Source organism: Erinaceus europaeus, chromosome 16, assembly GCF_950295315.1.
Source record: "Erinaceus europaeus chromosome 16, mEriEur2.1, whole genome shotgun sequence".
Taxonomy (NCBI): Eukaryota; Metazoa; Chordata; class Mammalia; order Eulipotyphla; family Erinaceidae; genus Erinaceus; species Erinaceus europaeus.
Window position 1 is genome coordinate 55,600,823 of NC_080177.1, and position 20,077 is coordinate 55,620,899.

A 20,077-nucleotide genomic window follows, 5' to 3' on the forward strand; every position below is an offset into this window, starting at 1 on the left:
TTACAGAAGCCAGACCTTCCACCTTCTGCAACCCACAACGACCCTGGGTCCATGCTCCCAGAGGGATAGAGAATGGGAAAGCTATCAGGGGAGGGGGTGGGATATGGAGATTGGGTGGTGGGAATTGTGGGGAGTTGTACCCCTTCTACCCTATGGTTTTGTTAATTTATCCTTTCTTAAATAAAAAATAAATTAAAAAACAAAACAAATCTCATTTTAACTAAGTTAAACCTCAAAAAATAAACTACTTGGCTTCCAGAGATTCCTGGAGAGAAACTCCAGATTGAAGATAATCCAGCAGCCATAAATATACATATATATATATTTATATGGCAGAGCCTTTGGTGGTTGATGAAAATCTTGCATTGGCCATCAGATGACTTAAAAAGCAAAGGCAGCTGAATCTGATTTGTCAGTAACTTGCTATCCCAAAAGATAATAGGGATTATTAATAATCAGTTTCATGCTACTTAAGAGATTGAGCCTTGAGATACTAGTTAACAAGAATCTGGTCAAAAGAACTAGCGAGGTATTGAATATTGATCTCATTATGATTTATATATTTGCATGTTTTATAACAGGCATATTAGCTTTGTCACTCATTTATATGATATACATTTGAAAATATCTAGTTATTTATTTCAGATACAGAAATTGAGAGGATTGGAAGAGGGAGAGGGAGAGGCAGACACTGGGCGTACTTGTGAAACTTCCTCCTCTATAGGAGAACAGGGCCTTGAACCCAGGTTCTTGTGCATGGCAACATGTGTGCTCAGCCAGGTGTGCACCACCACCCAGCCGCTCTGATGTACATTTTTAAGAAAACATACCTCAAGACACATGCTATAAAAGCTTAAAAATATTTTAATTATTAATGTTTTTATTTGATAGGACAGAGCAATTGAGGTGAGGGGTGGAAAGGGAGAAAGAAAGAAAGAGACCCCCACAGCATTATGTCACTGCTTGTGAAGCTTCCCTCCTATAGCCTGGGGACTGGAGGCTTGAACCCAGGTACTTGAACATGGTAACATGTGTACTCTAATAAGTGTACCACCACCCAGCCCCCTTTAAGAATAAAACTCTTTACTGGCAGTGATATAAAATAAAACATTTGAGACCAACTGCCTTTGAGTATAACCTCTTGTACAGAGCTAGATTGTTCCTCAATTAAGTCCCAGACAATTCATGGTGAATGTCATGTTTGATCAAATTCGTTATGTTTTAGACAACTAACAATCTTTGGCTGAGATTTCTGGAAATAATCAGGTGAGAGGTAACAAAATTTAGTGGGCATCCCTAGGTCTATACATATAACTCATTAGCAACCTTCAGTCAGATATTAATTTAAGGCTCCCGAACAGAAAGACGGTCTTGGATTTGGTTGAATTAGCAAAGCAAGACTCTGAAATACTAGGAGCAAAAGTGAAACATGCTTTATTTTGACGTCGGATTAAATATTATAAATATGAATTCTGAGTGTACGGGAAATTCCAAATGAATGCCAGGAGATTTCTGGCACCTCGTTTGTTGCAATGCATACAGAGATTTATAGTAAGAATAGTCAACAGCAATTTCCCATCTCCCCTGGGAGAAGACTAAGAGGAAATCACTAACATGGAATGAAAACACTAATTTGCAATCATGCAGGCAGTCACCGTGTCCAAAGACTCCAAAGTGCTTTCAAATATGAGTCATCTAGTTTAGCAGACAGAAAACCAGAAGTAAGGAAATCTCTTATGTAGTCTCTCTTGGGCCAAATGCAAGTGCTGTAGGTATTATGATCAGTTTCCTGAAACCATTCTTCCTTTAGTTATACAGTGCCATTAAATTTCAGTCAGAACAGGGACTGGCTTTCTCCTCAAAGAGGGCTAAGACCATTCTAAGTTAGCAGGAAACCAATAAAAGTGGTTACCTTTTAGGGGATGGTATGTCTAATGTAGCCTTATCTCTCTAGCACCAGACTAGAATTTTTAGGTGCTCATTCAACAATTCAGCTTAAATACCTCCCGTTATCTCTTTTATTTATTTTATCATTTTTTATCTCCCATTATCTCACACTCAGATCATTCTGAGCAGACTGCCCTTTCTATCTTTCCCCATGCTTTTCTTCCCATGTTTTCAATTTATGCTTTTGATATCACTGTATACATTCTTGTTGGTGTTTTTAGTTATTTAATTTTTTGATAAAACTGTTCTAAGCTGATTTTTTCAGATAGACAGAAGCAGAGATGAGACAGAGACAGAGAGAGGGGGAGAGAGAGAGAGAGAGAGAGAGAGAGAGAGAGAGAGGAGAGGGAAAGACAGTACAACACCAAAGTTCCTTCTAGCACGGTGGGGGCCAGGCTCAACTGTGTACTGCATGACTGGCAAAGCATGACCACTATCTTGGTGAGCTATTTGGCTTGCCCTACACATTCATATTAAGCCCAGAAACCTAAGGTCTATGTAAGACTTCTCAATCATTGCTTGTATCTGATGTGATTAACTGCAACAACTCTCTCTCCACAGTTCAACAGTCACGCCTCTTTGTAGCAGATTTATTTATGGAGAGGGAAGGGAAAGAGAGGAAAGGAGAAGAGAGGGGAAAAGAAGGGGAGAGGAAGGGAGGGGAGGAGAGGGAGAAAGGAAAGAGAAGAGAGTTTTAAAAAGGGAGGGAAAGAGGAAGAGAAAAGGAAAAGAGATACAGGAGAGAGAAAGTCAACTAAAATTAGTTTTGCCCAAATTAGTTCATTGGAGTGTAGCAGAGTATGTGATATATTCTATATAGTCTGTTTTAGTCAACTTTTCAAATAAAATTTCAATACTTATTACACAGCATGGATATGATAATGTGATTGCTTATGAACAGTGTTTAACTCTGACAGAAATTCTTAGCCAAGAAATACAATGTGACATAAGGGAGGCAGCACTGGTTCTGCTGCATGTCCTCTGTGAGGCTTTCAGGACTGAGTGCTCCAGCTGCACTGCTCCAGTGCCCAGTATAGGCAGTGTCCAGTGGACGGTGTGATGCTGACCTTATCAATGAGAAAAGCAGGTTGGCTTCAGAGACCAGCAGAGCTGGATTACACACCTTTGAGAAGTGATTGTGGAGTGAGATGCCCACAAGCTATGATCAAGGTGGTGAAACTAATCTCAGCAAAGGGGAGAAATGACATAAACCAAAAAAAAAAAAAAAAAACTCCGAGCCAAGTTGTGGTGCCTCTGGTAGAGCACACATATTACTATGCACAAGGACTCAGAGTGGGGGAAGTAAAGTCCCTGGTCCCTCCTACCTGTAGGGAGGACGTTTCACTAACAGTGGAACAACGCTACAGGTGTCTTCTCTGAGTCTCTGTCTCTCTCTTCCTACCTCTCTCTAACTCATTTCTGTTAAAAAAAATCAATTTTTAAAAAATGCTAGGAATGGCAAAAATGAAAATAAAATAAATGCTGCCAAGTGGAGACATGTGATATGGAGGCAAAACTAAATCGAGAATGATAACTATTTCCACCATAACAAAGGGACATCATCTCATCTCAGTGACTACATGAACTTTCCAGTGTATACATGAACTTCTTGAAAGTCTGGAAAGTGGAGGTTAATGAACCTTACTGCACACTAACACGACTGCATGACTACAGGGCTGACGAACAGGCTCTTGGCTGTGGTCCTTTCACCTGAGTCAATGTGTTGCCTGAGCTTGCCTGGCTATTGGCTGGCCTAACCACATCAGATCTCCCTCCCATTCACACAAATATCTTAGGCCATTGTCAGCACAAGATGTCTTTTCATCAGGACAAGTGCATTCCACTCACAACCAGACACAGACTCAGACTGAAATGGAACTGACACAGCCTGCGCTCCTAACTGACCTTCAGATGCCAGTGTCAATCAAATGATTCTAAAGAAAAAAGTAAACCCTGGCTATACTGCCATATTTGTCTGGAAAGCATTACTAAATGAAGACATGGGTGTGTGGTTCTTTTTTCTTTTTTTAAAAAAAAAATTTAGGGGTTAATTTAGTGGTGACTAATAAAAGTGTTTAAAAGAGGAGAAAGAACTAAAATAGCATCCAATAACTAGAAATCTGCATTTCTATCTACAATTCAACAGATTTTTTTTTAAAGCTTTTCTTTTAGACATGAGTCCTGGGTCAGATTAATGGATTTACAGTTGATGATATTTATATACTTTTCCCATATTTGGAAGCTACTCTCTGTCCTGATCCAGCCTTCCGGTCCTAATTACAACTCTGACACAATCCTCCCAGATAATACTTTTAGCCCACCTGCATGTTAGCTGTTTGCCCAGGCAAAAATTTGTGAAGTCATAGGTATATTCTGATGGCAGAATATACCTAAAGTAGACTTCCTGGCTTCTACCAACATGACAACCCCAAATCTCATCTTCTACACTCTAACCTTTAGGTTCTTAATTATTAAACAATTTGTTCTATTTTATGCCTTAATGCTTTTCAGTCATCAAGTTGCAGATGCTACCATGATGTCAACTTGACTTCCCTGGGCAGACAACCTCACCAATGTATCCTGGAACCCCACCTCACCAGAGCCTACCCCACTAGGGAAAGACAGAAACAAAGTGTGTGGGGTATGAATCAACCTGTCAATGCCCATGTTCAGCTGAGAAGCAATTACAGAAGCCAGACTTTCCACCTGCTGCATCCCAGAAAGATCTTTGGTCCATACTCCTAGAGGAATAAAGAATAGGGAAGCTTCCAATGGAGGGGATGGGATACAAAACTCTGGTGGTAGGAACTGTGTGGCATTATACCCCTTTTATCACACAATATTGTCAATCACTAGTAAATCACTAATAAAAATGATCATTTTATTCCACCAAGGATATTATCGGGGCTCAGAGTGTGCACTGTGAATCCACTGCTAACGGTGACCATACCCGCACACCTTTTTGTCCCTTTCTTTGATAGAGACAATGAGAAACAGAGAGGGAAGGTAGATACAGAGACAGAGGGAAGGAGAGTTACACCTACAGCATGGTTCCACTGCTCATAAACCTTTCCCCACTGCGGGTGAGAACTAGGGCCCACCCTGTCCAACGCTTGGCGTCTCGTCATCCAATCTGGTCTCCTACGCCTACACTGAACTTCTCTGTTCCAGACTCTTGGAAACAGAGTTGGCAGTCAGCTGAGGTAAAGAACAAACACCTCATCGCAGACCCCTGCAAGCGTCAACCTGGCTTTGACCTAGCACGTTATGATTGGGCCCTCCTCAATCGCTATCGAACAGGCCATGGCTGGTGCGCTGCTATGTTCCACCGCTGGGGAGCCAGAGACGACCGGAACTGCCCCTGCAGCTACAGACAATGACCCACATAGTCAACGACTGCCACCTCTCCAGATTCAAAGGAGGTCTCGAAACTTTACATCAGGCTCAACCTGACGCTGTTAACTGGCTACGGAAGAAGGGCAAACGCTAGAAGAAGAAGGGCTTAAAGCCAGGTCCTCTAACACAGTAATGTGTGCACCTTACCAGAGAAGCCACCAGTTGGCCCCTCAAAATGGTTTGCAAAGCAATGATACCTATGGTTGCAATGCTAAAGTAAAAGGTCACTTCTGCTTTATATAAACCCACTCTGGTCAGGAATAGAATACTGCAAGAGGCCTGACTAAGCTAATTTCTTATTTAACTCAAAATGTACTTTATTTATTGAAGAGAAACAGAGAGATACCTGTAGCACAGACTGGGTGGTTACAAAGCTTTCCCCCTGCAGGTGGGAATGAGTGTCTGAACCCAGGTCCTTGCTCAAAATGGACATTCAACCCAACAAGGGAAGGTTTAAGATCCTGAGTTGGTAGCAGAGTATTACATCCGCAATGACTTTTATGTAAATGATCATGTGATATATGACAGCAGGACATACTTAAAATGAACTGAATAGAGGTGAAGCTGACATTGTCAATGTACAGACCCATATCCATGGTGCTATCCATATGGTGGGTCCATGAAAATCACTGCAGCGTTCACATTTTTTAATGCTTCAAAAATGTCACCACAAAATGTTAACAAATTTTAATTTGGAGAAGAAAAAAAGAGGGGTAGGGGATGGAGAAGACATACCCTGCTGGATATCCTTCATTTCCAAATGCAAACTTGAGATTAAGATTCCCACAGTTTGAGATCGTTTTCCATCCAATAACTTGATAATCTGGAATTTAAAAATAAACACAAGCTCAAATGACCATGCAATCTTGCTGATGCTTACCAAAAAACATGCATATGTTGAAAATTTAAGTCAGCATACATGAAACCTATACAACGTTAGAAATGCCCATGTTCAGCAGGGAAGCAATTACAGAAGCCAGACCTTCCACCTTCTGCAACCCACAATAACCCTGGGTCCAGGCTCCCAGAGGGATAGAGAATGGGAAAGCTAGTGGGGAGGGGACAGGATATAGAGATTGGGTGGCGGGAATTGTGTGGAGTTGTACCCCCCCATCCTATGATTTTGTTAATGTCTCCTTTCTTAAATAAAAAAAAAAGAAAATAAGAAAATAAATAAAAAAGAAATAGACATTACTTTAATGAATAAGATTTTTGGATACTGTAATTAATTAACTAGTGCCACAGATACCCCAGGTTCATCATACTTTTGTCTGAAAGTCACTTATCCACAACTCTAGATACGTATGTATAAATATATTTATTTTATCTTAATGAGGGAGCGATACAGGGAAATATACCAGAGCATTGCTCAACTATGACTTATAGCAGTGCTAGGGATTGAACCTGGGATCTCAGAGCTTCAGGCATGACAGACTTTTGCATAACTATTATGCTATCTCCCCAGTCCCTATAACACTAGCTATTTTAGGAAAACAAACAAACAAACAACAACAAACCCTAGAAACACCACCCCAAATGCTACCAGTCTAATATAAGGACTAAAATATTTATCTTGATTTTTAAAATTTTTTAAATTTAAATGGACTGGCGTTTCATCACTTTTGTCATTCAGATAGAAGAAAAGACAGAAAGAGTTGGAGACACCACAACACCAAAACCTCCTCTTTTGTTACAGCACCTCCCATGTGATTCTGGGGATCTAAGAGAGGTCACGTGCATGGCAATACAGGCACCTTATCCAGTGAGCTATCTCTCAGGCCCATATCTTAACAACAGTGTAATTGAAGTATGTGTGCAATTTCATTCTCAGCTATTCCAATTATTAGCATATTTTAAGACTCCTATTTCTCTCCTCATTTCTCAGTTCATGGGTGTATAATTTATTTTTTTTAATTTACTTTCTTATGGGGAGGATGTTTACAGTACAGTTCATTGACATATGGGTACAATTTTTCATCTCACCAAGATAATGTATGTAAAACAAATTAGGTCCATCATCCCTGTACCAGAAACTGAAAGCCCCTGCTCCCCCTACCCTTCTCTCTGCCTCCTTCCCCCAGACCAGTTCGTTTTGCTTTGTTTCCCCTTTCTGTTCTTGTTTTTTAAGTTCTCCTCAGGAGTATTAAGAATGATGAAGTCATCTTCTTCACCCCTGTTTCTTTAAACACATACTGCCTCCAATCTTCTTGCCTGTGTCATCATAAGAGGTTTAATGGATCCTTGTGATCTTGACTCAACTGTTCAACAAAGATATGAGAAGTTAAGATACTGTCTCCGGGGGCCAGGTGGTAGCACACCTGATCGAATGCACACATTGCAGTGTACAAGGACCCAGGTTCGAGTCCCTGGTTCCACCTGTAGGGAGAAAGCTTTGCAAATGGTGAAGTAGTGTTGTAAGTCTCTCTCTCTCACCTCCAGGGTTATTGCTGGGGGTTGGTGTCAGCACTACAGATCCACTGTTCCTGGGGGACATTTTTTCCTTTTTTTTTTTTTTTTTACCCAGTAAATAAATATAATATTTTTTAAAAGACAATGTTTCCTAGACCTGTTAGGAAATCTGGGTGTGGTTAGCTTGTACATTGTTTGTAGAAATTAAATAACATAAGCTATGTAAACACCTATTATTGTTCTTAACATAGATTTATCATATAAATATAATTTTCCTGTCTTGGAGAGCTAGACTGCTTAACAGCTGTGTTTGTCAAGGCAGAACTTGGGACTGGAGTTGGTGTATTGCACCAAAGAAAAAGACTGTGGGCTTGGGGGGAGAGTTCAGGTCCAGAAATATGGCAGAGGAGGACCTAGGGGTGGGGGTTAAATTGTTATGTGAAAAACTCAGAAATATTACACATGCACCAAATACTGCGTTTTACTGTTAATTACAAACCATTAACACCCCCCCATGAAGAAAAAGAAATTGGAAAAGATATTGTGTTTGTGTGCTTAACAAGTGCTGGTGCAAGTGTTAATATAATTTACAATACTTTTTTATGTATAATACTTTGTACATAAAGGTTTATTTTTTTTTAATTTTCTTAAACCATGTGTATGTCAAATGTATGGCATCTTTAGAAATTCCAAATATTTCATTGTCAGTTATCGTATATGAATATCCCATAAGAATCTCCCCATTTCTTTTTTTTTTCCCCCCTTTGGTACTAGGCTGATGCTGGGATTTGGTGCCCTGATGATGACTCCATCCTTCCCAGAGACCAACTTTCTTTCCTTTTTTTTTTAGTTTTTAAATATTTATTTATTTATTCCCTTTTGTTGCTCTTGTTGCTTTATTGTTGTAGTTATATTGTTGTTATTGATGTCATAACAGAGAAATGAAAAAAAAAGAGAGAGAAATGGAGAGAGGAGCGGAAGACAGAGAGGAGGAGAGACACACACCTGCAGACCTGCTTCACTGCCTGTGAAGCAACTCCCCTGCAAGTGGGGAGCCAGGGGCTCGAACTGGGATCCTTATGCCCTCCTTGCACTTTGTGCCACGTACGCTTAACCCACTGTGTAGTATCTGTTCTTATCTGTTTAATATCTGATATGTCCTCTACGCTTCTTATATACACATAAAGAAGTAGAGATGAGGGGGAAGGAGTGGAAGACAGAAATAGACAATTGCACACTGCTCCACCACTTGTGAACCTTACTCCCATGCAAGTGGGGACCAGCACTTAACATGCAGCCTGTTAACATGTGCATTCTATGCAGTGCACCATCATCCAGTCCCTTCCCCCGCTCTTAAGAACTTTGTGTTCCCTTAAGCCTAGTAACTTTTAACATAGCACAGTGGTTATTAAAGGGAAAACTGTCTTTTCTGCCATGTGATAACACTATAAATCTCAACTGAAAAGTACACAGAAAGCATCACCAATTCTTATGTTTTTAAATACACTTTGCTTGGCAGGACAGGAACTCATGGTTACAATTGTGAAGACAAGATTAAATAGTAGCAAACAGAGCTGGGTTGGGGGTACAACCAATTGAGCACACATGTTACAATGTGCAAGGACCCAGGTTCCAGCCCCCAATCCCCACCTGCAGGGGGAAAGCTTTGGGAGTGGTGAAGCAATACTGCAGGTGTCTCTTTGTCTCTCTCCCTACCTTTTATTCCCTCTTGATCTATCAAATAAGTAAATATATATGTAATATAATTAAAAACAAAGTAGCAAATATCTACATTTATGTTGGTACTAGATGATAACAGCTGAGTGCATAAGCTGATTTTCAAATAAGACTATCTAATTCTCCTTGTTGTTTAACTGTCAGTCTAGGAGACACCCCAAATCAATTACTTGTCAGCCTTTTATCTACCCTTTCCCTACTCAGAATGTTATTTTAAGTAGCAATTAAACCTATATAGTAAGTAATAAGCTGTTATTAAGATAAAAGGAAAACTTGAATTTCCAGTGTAAAGTGTTAAATTATTTCAACATTAACTTTAAAGAAAGTCTTGGGAGAGGAATAATTTGGTTTAAAATGAAATACAGAAGTAACTTGGTGTTTCTAATGGAGGTACGTGTGTGTGCGTGTGCGTGTGTGTGTGTGCGTGCGTGCGCGCACTCACATAAGAAGAGACTGTATATAGTCAATTTTGTTCTCTTAAAAAATGCAATTTCAAGGGCTGGAACATAGTTCACCTGACAGATGTAATGCACTTGCCATATGTAATGCACTGAGTTCAAGACTCATTACAGCGTGGAATCACTATGGAACTGAAAGCAGCTCCAGGAATAGCGAAGCAGTGTCTGTCTCCCTTCCTACCCGGCCTCCAGAAATGGTGAAAGAGGGTTTGTCTGTCTCTCTCTCTCCTTCTTCTTACCCCCTCCAGGAATGGTGAAGCAGTCTCTTTTCTCCCCCCCCCCCAACTGTGTGTTGCATGTCCTTACCCTGCTGTCTGTCTCACAATCTGAAATCAAAACGACAGGGAAAAGTGGAATTGTACATATGCATAGCCCTGATGCTACTATATAAATGCTACCAATTAAAAAAAAAAACTTAAAGAACTAAATTTTTAAAAAATGCAATTTTTAGGGGCAGCAGTGATACACCAGGTTGAACATGTTACAGTGTACAAGGACCCGGGTTCAAGCTCCCCGGTCCCCACCTGCAGGGGGAAAGCTTCATGAGTGGTGAAGCAGGGCTGCAGGTGTCTATCTCTCTCCCTCTCTATCACCCCCTTCCCTCTCAATTTCTGGCTGTCTCTATCCAATAAATAAAGGTAACAAAAAAATGCAATTTTTGAATTTTTCTTAGTGAAACCCAGTTTCAAGTACAAATAATTTTTCAGCTCCCAATACAAAACTAAGTAGACCTCTGTGAGCTTTATATAAGTATTTTGCATGCATATAAGTATTTTGCATGCATCTATTGAGTAAATATCTGCACACTTCCTTATATGCCTAGAACTGCTCTGGACTTTGGCCAGTGTAGTGGAAAAAGTTCTTGAACTCATGATGTTACTAGGATTTAGTATCTTTAAAAAAAAAAATCATGGGGGGGGTGGGTGGGCAGAGCCAAGATGTTGACTTAGAGGCAGCTGCTGGCCTGAGTTCCAACAAGCAGCAGCTTGTGACCTAGGATTCTTTGGATAGGGCAGGATACTGGGCCGTCAGCAGGAGCGTGAATGAGGGGTCCTAAGTGTGACACCAATGAGAGACCCTATAGCTCACTCTTGGGTTAGAAAACGAGGCAAGGAGGAAAAAGACAGTAAATCTTTTGATTATTTCTGAAGCTCCCCCCTCCCCCCACCCCAGAATCAGCCCCCAGGGGCTGGACAGCCACTCCTACCAGGCTTCTCCTGAGCTATTTTCTTTAGCAAGATTACTGGGTCACCAGGGGTGTCATTCCAATCCTTTTACTTTTTGCTTTCTCTCTCTTTTTTTTTTTCTTTCTCTAAGTGTCTGGAGCTCATTTGAGTGAGAAAATATCTGACCAATCAGAACCTCACCCCTGCCTGGGAAAAACTACCTGGAGGTGATTTATTTTTCTTGGATACTTCTTATAACTGGCTGTGTTTGCTCAGGCTGCCTGAGCCAATCCAGAGCCGTAAAAGTGGAAGACTGACTGTTAGGGATTTTTATTCTATTCTATTTTTTATTACTATTATATATACACATGTCCCTTCCCCCCTCCCTTTCTTCAGGTTGACCAAAATTAACTGCTATTGTTTTTTCCATTGCTAGGTGACTAGGTATCTTATCTATTGTGAGAGAACCTTGTTTCAACCTGTTTCTTCCCTCCAATCTCCTTTTTCCCTCCTCCTAGAAAATTAAAAAAAAAAAAACAAACTCTTTCCTTTCACTGCTTTTTTTTGTTCTTGTCTTCTTTCCCCCTTCCTCCTCCTTCTTCTTTCTGAATTCATGATACTCATTTGTGAATTATTTAGGGGAAGAAATCTGACTCAAAGTGGACTCTCTCTGTGTGTCTCTCTTCTCTACTTCCCTTTCTCCTCTTGCTATCACTTGAATTTACAGTGGACAGTACATTTGCATAATTATCTATTCTTGCTTTTCCTTTCTCTTTTTCCTTTGGATTTGGTTGCTATGTTTTCATGGAATGGACATGCTGTTTGGCTAACTCATACTGGTTAAACTATCAATCCTTGCTTCAGTTACTATTGTTATAATTTCTGAGATTGGGTCTACATTTGTCATAAAGGTATTTAGTATAGTGTGGCTTGTACTCAAAACACAACAACTGAAGAACGATAGAATAGAAAAAAAAACCACATCAATAAAAAAAAAAAAAGGTTAAATCCAGAGCAAATAAAACTGCTATGACAGTGAATCAAAAGAGGAGCCCAGAAGAAACTCCAAATCAGTCAGAAGTAACCACAGATAAGAAAAGTATGCAAGCAATAGTTAACCTAATAATCACAGAAATGAAGACAACTATGAAGGAAAGGGCTAGTAGAACTAGGGAAATAACAGGTGAGACCCTCAAGGAAAATACTAGTTACCTCAAGGTAACTAAACTGAAAGCTGAAAGAGCTGAGCTAAAAGGTCAATTATCAGAACAAGATAATACTATAACAGAACTGTAGAAAGAAGCTAAGGGAAGGGAAAGCAGGCTAAAAGAAGCAGAAAACAGAATAAGCCAGACACAGGACAAACTAGAGAAAACTAAGAAAGAGGTAAAGAAAGCTCAAAAAGAGACTGAGAGCCACTGAAAACAACAACAGAGAAATATGGGATGATCTCAAAAGAAGTAACATTCATATAATTGGCCTGCAAGAGGAAGAAAGAGAGGAAGGGGAATATTCTAGAGGAAACAACAGAAGAAAACTACCAACCAATATCTCTGATGAACATAGATTCCAAAATATTAAACAAGATCCTGGCCAACCAGATACAGCAGAACTACAACACCTAAATGCACTAATCACAGACAAAGAAATTGAAACAGTTATTAAGGATCTTCCCAACAACAAATGTCCTGGACCAAATGACTTCACAAATGAATTCTACAAAACCTTCAGGGAACAGCTAATACCTATACTTCTAAAGCTCTTCCACAAGCTCAAAGAAACAGGAAGACTTCCTTCCACCTTCTATGAAGCCAACATCACCCTGATACCAAAAGCAGATAGGGACACAACAAAAAAGGAAAACTATTGACCAATATCTCTGATGAACATAGATTCCAAAATATTAAACAAGATCCTGGCCAACCGGATACAGCAGTACCTCAAAAAGATATTTCATCACGACCAAGTGGGATTTATCCCAGGAATGCAAGGCTGGTTCAACATATGTAAGTCAATCAATGTCATTCAGCACATCAATAAAAGCAAAGCCAAAAACCACATGATTATCTCAATAGATGCAGAGAAAGCCTTCATGCTCAAAACACTACAAAAAATGGGAATAGATGGGAAATTCCTCAAGATAGTGGTGTCTATATATAGCAAACCTACATCCAACATCATACTCAATGGACTAGATAGGGCTGTCCACTATCTCCATTACTCTTCAACATAGTATTGAAATTTCTTTCCATAGCAATCAGGCAAGAGAAAGAAATCAAAGGAATACAGATTGGAAGGGAAGAAGTCAAGCTCTCACTATTTGCAGATGATATGATAGTATACATAGAAAAACCTGAAGAATCCAGCAGAAAATTACTGGAAGTTATTAAGCAATACAGAAAGATGTCAGTCTACAAAATCAAGGTATAAAAATCAGTGGCATTTCATATGCAAACACTAAATCTGAAGAAGAAGATATCCAGAAATCAATTCCATTCACTGTTGAAGCAAAATCAATAAAAATACCTAGGAATAAAGCTGACCAAAGAAGTGAAAGACTTGTATACTGAAAACTATGAGTCACTATTCAAGGAATTAGAAACTGATACCATGAGATGAAAAGACATCCCATACTCATGGATAGGAAGAATAAATATCACCAAAATGAATATTCTCCCCAGAGCCATATATAAATTTAACACGATACCCATCAAAGTTCCATCAAGCTTCTTTAAGAGAATAGAACAAAAACTACAATATTTATCTGGAACCAGAAAACACCTAGATTTGCCAAAACAATCTTGAGGAAAAGAAACAGAAATGGAGGCATCACACTCCCAAATATCAAACTTTATTATAAGACCATTATCATCAAACAGCCAGGTACTGGAACAAAAATAGGCATACAGACCAGAGGAACAGAATTGAAAGGCCAGAACTAAACCCCCACACCTATGGACATCTAATCTTTGATAAGGGCCCAAAGTATTAAATGTAGGAAGGAGGCTCTCTTCAATAAATGCTGCTACGAAAACTGGGTTGAAACATGCAGAAGAATAAAACTGAACCACTTTATCTCACCAGAAACAAAAATCAACTCCAAATGCATCAAGGACCTGGATGTTAGACCAGAAACTATCAAATACTTAGACGAAAACATTGGTGGAACACTTTCCCACCTAAACCTCAAGGACATCTTTGATGAAACAAACCCAATTGCAAGGAAGACTAAAGCAGAAACAAACCAATGGGACTACATCAAATTGAAAAGCTTCTGCACAGACAATGAAACTATCACACAAACAAAGGGACCACTCACAGAATGGGAGAAGATCTTCACATGCCATACATCAGACAAGAGACTAATCACCAAAATATACAAAGAGCTCAGCAAACTTAGCACCAAAAAAGCAAATGACCCCATCCAAATATGGGCAGAGGATATGAATAAAACCTTCACTACAGAGGAGAACCAAAAGGTAGCAAACATATGAAAAACTGCTCCAGGTCACTGATTGTCAGAGAAATGCAAATTAAGACAACATTGAGATACCACCTCACTCCTGTGAGAATGGCATCAAAAAGGACAGCAGCAACAAATGCTGACAAGGCTGTGGGGACAGAGAAACCCTTCTGCACTGCTGGTGGGAATGTAAATTGATCCAACCTCTGTGGAAAGCGGTCTGGAGAACTCTCACAAGGCTAGACATGGACCTTCCATATGATCCAGTAATTCCTCTCCTGGGGATATACCCCAAGGACTCCAAAACACCCAACCAAAAAGATATGTGTAAACCTACGTTCATAGCAGCACAATTCGTAATAGCTAAAACCTGGAAGCGACCCAGGTGCCCAACAACAGATGAGTGGCTGTGGTATATATACACAATGGAATACTACGCAGCTATTAAGAACAATGAACCCACCTTCTCTGACCCATCTTGGATGGAACTATAAGGAATTATGTTAAGTGTACTAAATCAGAAAGACAAGGACGAGTATGGGATGATCCCATTCATAAACAGAAGTTGAGAAAGAAGAACAGAAAAGGAAACTCAAAGCAGGATCTGACTAAATTTGGAGTAGGGCACCAAAGTAAAAACCCTGGGTTGAGGGTCAGGGTGGATGTTCAGCTTCATGGGGTGGGATGGAATAACGTCTTTTGGTGGTGGGAATGGTGTTTATGTACACTCCTATTAATTTGTAGTCAGATAAATCACTATTTACATAATATGAGAGGGGAAAAACTGATTGTCTCAAAGTTTTTAAAGCACAGACTGAGTCTTTTTAATACATAGGCTGAGTCTTTGATATGTTGACACTCTTAAAAGCTTAATCCAGGGAGAAGAGAAGCAACTGGTGGCATAGCTATATACAAATAATGTCAAAGGGCATAAAATATGGTGATGGTGTGTATGGTAGAGCAAATCCTGAGAAAGGGATTTTTCAAAGTTAACCCAATTGCCAAGCATTGTGATTATAGCAATAACTATCTATTGTTTTCTCAAACCCTAAGACAGCAGGAACCTCCTGTTTCCTCTATAGAGGCCGTATTTTCCCCAGTCTTGGAACCTCTAGGGTGGGGCCACTTTCCTGCATGTTTCTCTCAAGTCATACCAAATGATATTGCATCCACCGATCTAACCTAATCAACGCAATGAGTAGCACCTCACCATGCTTCACTTCAGACTGTGTCCAGAGACATCAGGCATGGATTGCCTAACTCTTCACCCTCATTACTCGGGTGAGACCTTTCCTTTCATGGTAGTCTGTAATTCCATTCCAGGATGTTCAATTCCTAACAAAGTCCCAAAATCTAGATATAGACCAGGTCCCATAAGATAGAGCATATGTTCACATGTATCCATAAATTAGAGCAAAATATATACCTGAAAGCAAAAATACACAATAGGCTGTAGTGAGTCAGTATGAAGCTCATAATGAAATAGTGTCTACTTAGATTTAGATACCCTCCTCAACTACTTCCTATTACAGTTCTCTCACTCACTCCAAACCTAACCTTATCAAAAAGCAAGGACTGCAGAAGCTGAATAAGGGCAAGAGACTGTCATACTTTAACGATGACTCTTTAGTCACTATCAGGCCATTCCAGCAGCTGGGGCCCTAATCGGGGAGTCCTGAGATTCCTAAACAGGCTTGATGGGCCTAGTCCTTGAATAAAACCCTCTCTCCATTGTTACTGGTCATTTCTATCAGGAACAACACAACAGACCCCTTTGTGGGCTCCCATAGGACGTTGCCCTCAACTTGGATCAACAATAGTAGAGAATGTTCCATCCTCCAAAGGGAGGATGGACAACATACTCTATGCTACACCAGAGGAATATGGGTCGTTATAGGGGCAGCATGGAATGTTCCTACTCATGACCACAGAATGCAAACTCAAATCTATAGGGATGCAGAGGTCACATAGGCTCCTAAGCTGATTATGGGCCGCAAATCACATTACATCAATGGGGTTTACAGTCAACAATATTTATACCCCTTTCTCATATTAGGGAGCTACTCTCTTCCGTGATACAGCTTTCTGGTCCTTTTCCCAGCCATGACATCATCTCCCAGGCAATAACTTGGATCCAGGGCATATCAGATTACAGGCTCAGGGCCAAAAAGAAAAAGGGGGGGGGGGGAATAGTATAGCCACAGGCCCTTTGGAATTTAACTGAAATAAGCCTGAACATCTACAAAATGAAGGACCCCCCCCCCCCCACCCACACACTCATCATCTGCACTATTCCAGCTTTAGGTCCATGATTGGTCAACAATTTGTTTGGCTTTGTATGTTAACTCTCTTTTCAGCCACCAGGTTCCAGATGCCAACCAGACTTCTCTGGACAGACAACCCCACCAATATGTCCTGGATCTCCGCTCCCCAGAGCCCTTCCCCACTAGGAAAGGAGAGAGACAAGCTGGGAGTATGGATCGGCATGTCAACGGCCATGTTCAGTGGGGAAACAATTACAGAAGCCAGACCTTCATCCTTCCGCATCCCACAATGACCTTGAGTCCATACTCCCAGAGGGTTAAAGAATAGGAAAGCTATCAGGGGAGGGGATGGGATACAGAGTTCTGGTGGTGGGAATTGTGCAAAGTTGTACCCCTCTTATCCTATGGTTTTGCCGATCTTTCCTTTTTATAAGTAAAAATCACTGGAATAAAATTGCTGAAAAGAACCAATAAGTCAAATAAAACTATCACTTGAGCTAACTTCAAAACACTTTTAAAGAAGGAGGAGGAGGAGGATGGAAAAATTTTTTGAAATGGACAAGATTTAAATATCTAGAATAGTGACTGAGCCAACCCTGATCCAGGGTCCTTGCACACTGTAATTTATGTGCTCAAGCAGGCAAACGACTGCCCAGCCCCTAAGAATTTACTTTTATAAAGATGACAAATGAGAGCTGGCAAAAATAGCTCACAAGGATAATGAGCTGCTGTCATGTGAAAAAAAATGAAAAAAAATCTTAAACATAATTTAGTTTATTTTAATGAAAGATAGGTAGATAGGTAGATAGATAGGTAGGTAGGTAGAAAGATAGGTAGATAGAGACCAGAGAACTGCTCAGCTCTAGCTTATAGTAGTAGTGCTAAGGACTGAATATGAGACCTTGAAGCTTCAGGCATAAAAAGGTTTTTGTAGGGAGTTGGGCAGTAGCATAGCAGGTTAAACGAACATGGCGCAAAGCACTAGGACTGCGTAAGGATCTCAGTTTGAGCCCCCGGCTTCCCACCTGCAGGGGAGTCGCTTCACAGGCGGTGAAGCAGGTCTGCAGGTGTTTATCTTTCTGTCCCCCTCTCTGTCTTCCACTCCTCTCTCCATTTCTCTCTGTCCTATCCAACAACAACAATAACTACAACAATAAAACAACAAGAGCAACAAAAGGGAATAAATTAATATTTTTTTAAAATTTATTAAAGTTTTTTTGTTTAACCATTATGCTATCTCACTGGCTACCAAATGATAATTTTTGTTACTTTTTTCCATTTTGTATATTTTCATTGATAAATACACTATTTCTCTTGTCACTGTAGACAGAGACAAGAGAATGTGATCCACAATTCAAATATTCTATTATTGACGGACATTTAGGAATTTTCCAATTTTTATCAGTTATTGACACTGCTTCAATAACAAACGAGCATGAGCTTGTATTTCTTGCCCTGTTCAAACAATGTGTTGATTAAAAGTATTTTCAAACAGCTTCCAGTAGGTGCTATCAATTTGCACTCCTGCCATGTGGGCAAAAGTGACTAAATTTTCCATTCCTTTTCCCACTCTGGCAATGAACAATTTTTATAACATGGTTAATTAATAATAAAAAATTATTTTCAACATACTGCACTTTCAGCATTGTCTTAGTGTGGTCAGACATTTGGTGATTGGTCAGCTGCTCTAACTTTCCTTGTACCACTAGATCTACCTGACGGTGCAGTGCAAAGAAACTGAAGATATAGCTGAATACCAAAAATGTATTTACAGTGACTGAGACAGATAAAGAACGGACTTCATTTAAGCACAGAGGGACAAAAACTGTCTCTTAGTGCACTTTCCTGAATGCTAAGATACTGTGTTCTTCTGCACAGGAGCCCATGTAACTGGACAACTGTTAACTGAGGGCAGTGAATACAATATTGTATACTCTCATTCTTTTAGTGGCCTCCTGTAGATTTTCAGTAGAATAAAAACACTCCAGTCTTAACAGTCACCATTATCTTGCTACTGGGACAGCAAAGCAAGGGGCAGACAAAGAGATCACTTCATTCTGCCAAATTCAGTTCTTTGTATAATTTCTCTCTTTCTGAGTGCGATTGAATGTCACAATTTCTGAAACAGAAAGCCAGGTCTCACTTTCAGGACACCTTTTCATGAAGATCAGTTGAGAAAGATAAAATTTATGAACCCTAAACTCCAGATGGCAATGTAGCTCAGCCTCTGGTTGCCCATACAGAAGATTCTTTCCATTTGAGCATGCCTGTGGGGTCAAATTTTTTCCAGACACTAAGAACAACCCAAAGCAGGAACTTTCAAACAGTAAAAGACCTTGAGGTTAAGTCTCTTACATGTGACTGGAAATGGTATCTGATTTTTTTTTTCTTTTCATTTCCATCAAGGTTACAACTATGACTCACTGTCTGCATGGACCCACCATCCCTGACTACTTTTCCTTCCTTTCTTCCTTCCTTCCTTCCTTCCTTCCTTCCTTCCTTCCTTCCTTCCTTCCTCCCTCCCTCCCTCCCTTCCTTCCTTCCTTCCTTCCTCTCTTTCTTTTTAATACAGATTGAGAAGGAGAGAGAGAGAGAGAGAGAGCAAGGGACAGAAGGAGAGACAGTTGCAGTAAAGCTCTACCACCTGTGAAACGTTTCCCATGCAGGAGGGGACTGTGAGTTTGACCCTGGTCCTCAAGCATGGTAATATGTGCCCTCTACCAAATGTGGCACTGCCCAGCCCCTATTTATAATTATTTCCTACCAAAGAAAACACAGTCATACTTCACCTCATTGTGAACACAGATAAGCTTTTCATTCTATTCCTAGTTCATGAGTATTCCCAATAAATAAAATAAGCCATTTTTATTCTTTTTTGTTTTCACGCACATATAACTTAATTTGCTAATATTTAACATTATCTCCTAGTATTAAGTAGCTTTGGCCACCACCATGTTGCACTTTGCATTCTGACTCAGATTCCTCATGATTTACCTTGCACAATCTTTCCCTGCTCCCAGAGAAGGCAGATAAGAGTTAGTCTCACCATCTCCTCTACAAAGTTCTGTCATAAATTTCAAGACCATTTCAAGAAAAAGAAAACAAAAGAAAAGGAGGGAGGGAAGAAAGAATAAGTGTTCATGATTAGTCAACAAATTATTCTGCTTTATATCTTAACTCTTTTGCGACCACCAGGTTCCAGATGATACCATGATGCCAACCTGACTACCCTGGGCA

At 40.0% G+C, this 20,077-nt stretch overlaps 1 protein-coding gene across 5 annotated transcripts in view; it reads right to left on the minus strand.

Annotated features, from left to right (window-relative positions):
• Positions 1-20,077, minus strand: part of FMN1 (formin 1) — a 446,009-nt gene that overhangs the window by 173,289 nt on the left and 252,643 nt on the right. For all 5 annotated transcript variants that reach the window (XM_007521682.3, XM_060175174.1, XM_060175177.1 and 2 more), the window contains one exon: positions 6,079-6,166. In XM_007521682.3, the coding sequence (XP_007521744.2) occupies positions 6,079-6,166 (88 nt within the window). The remainder of the gene's footprint in view (positions 1-6,078; positions 6,167-20,077) is intronic.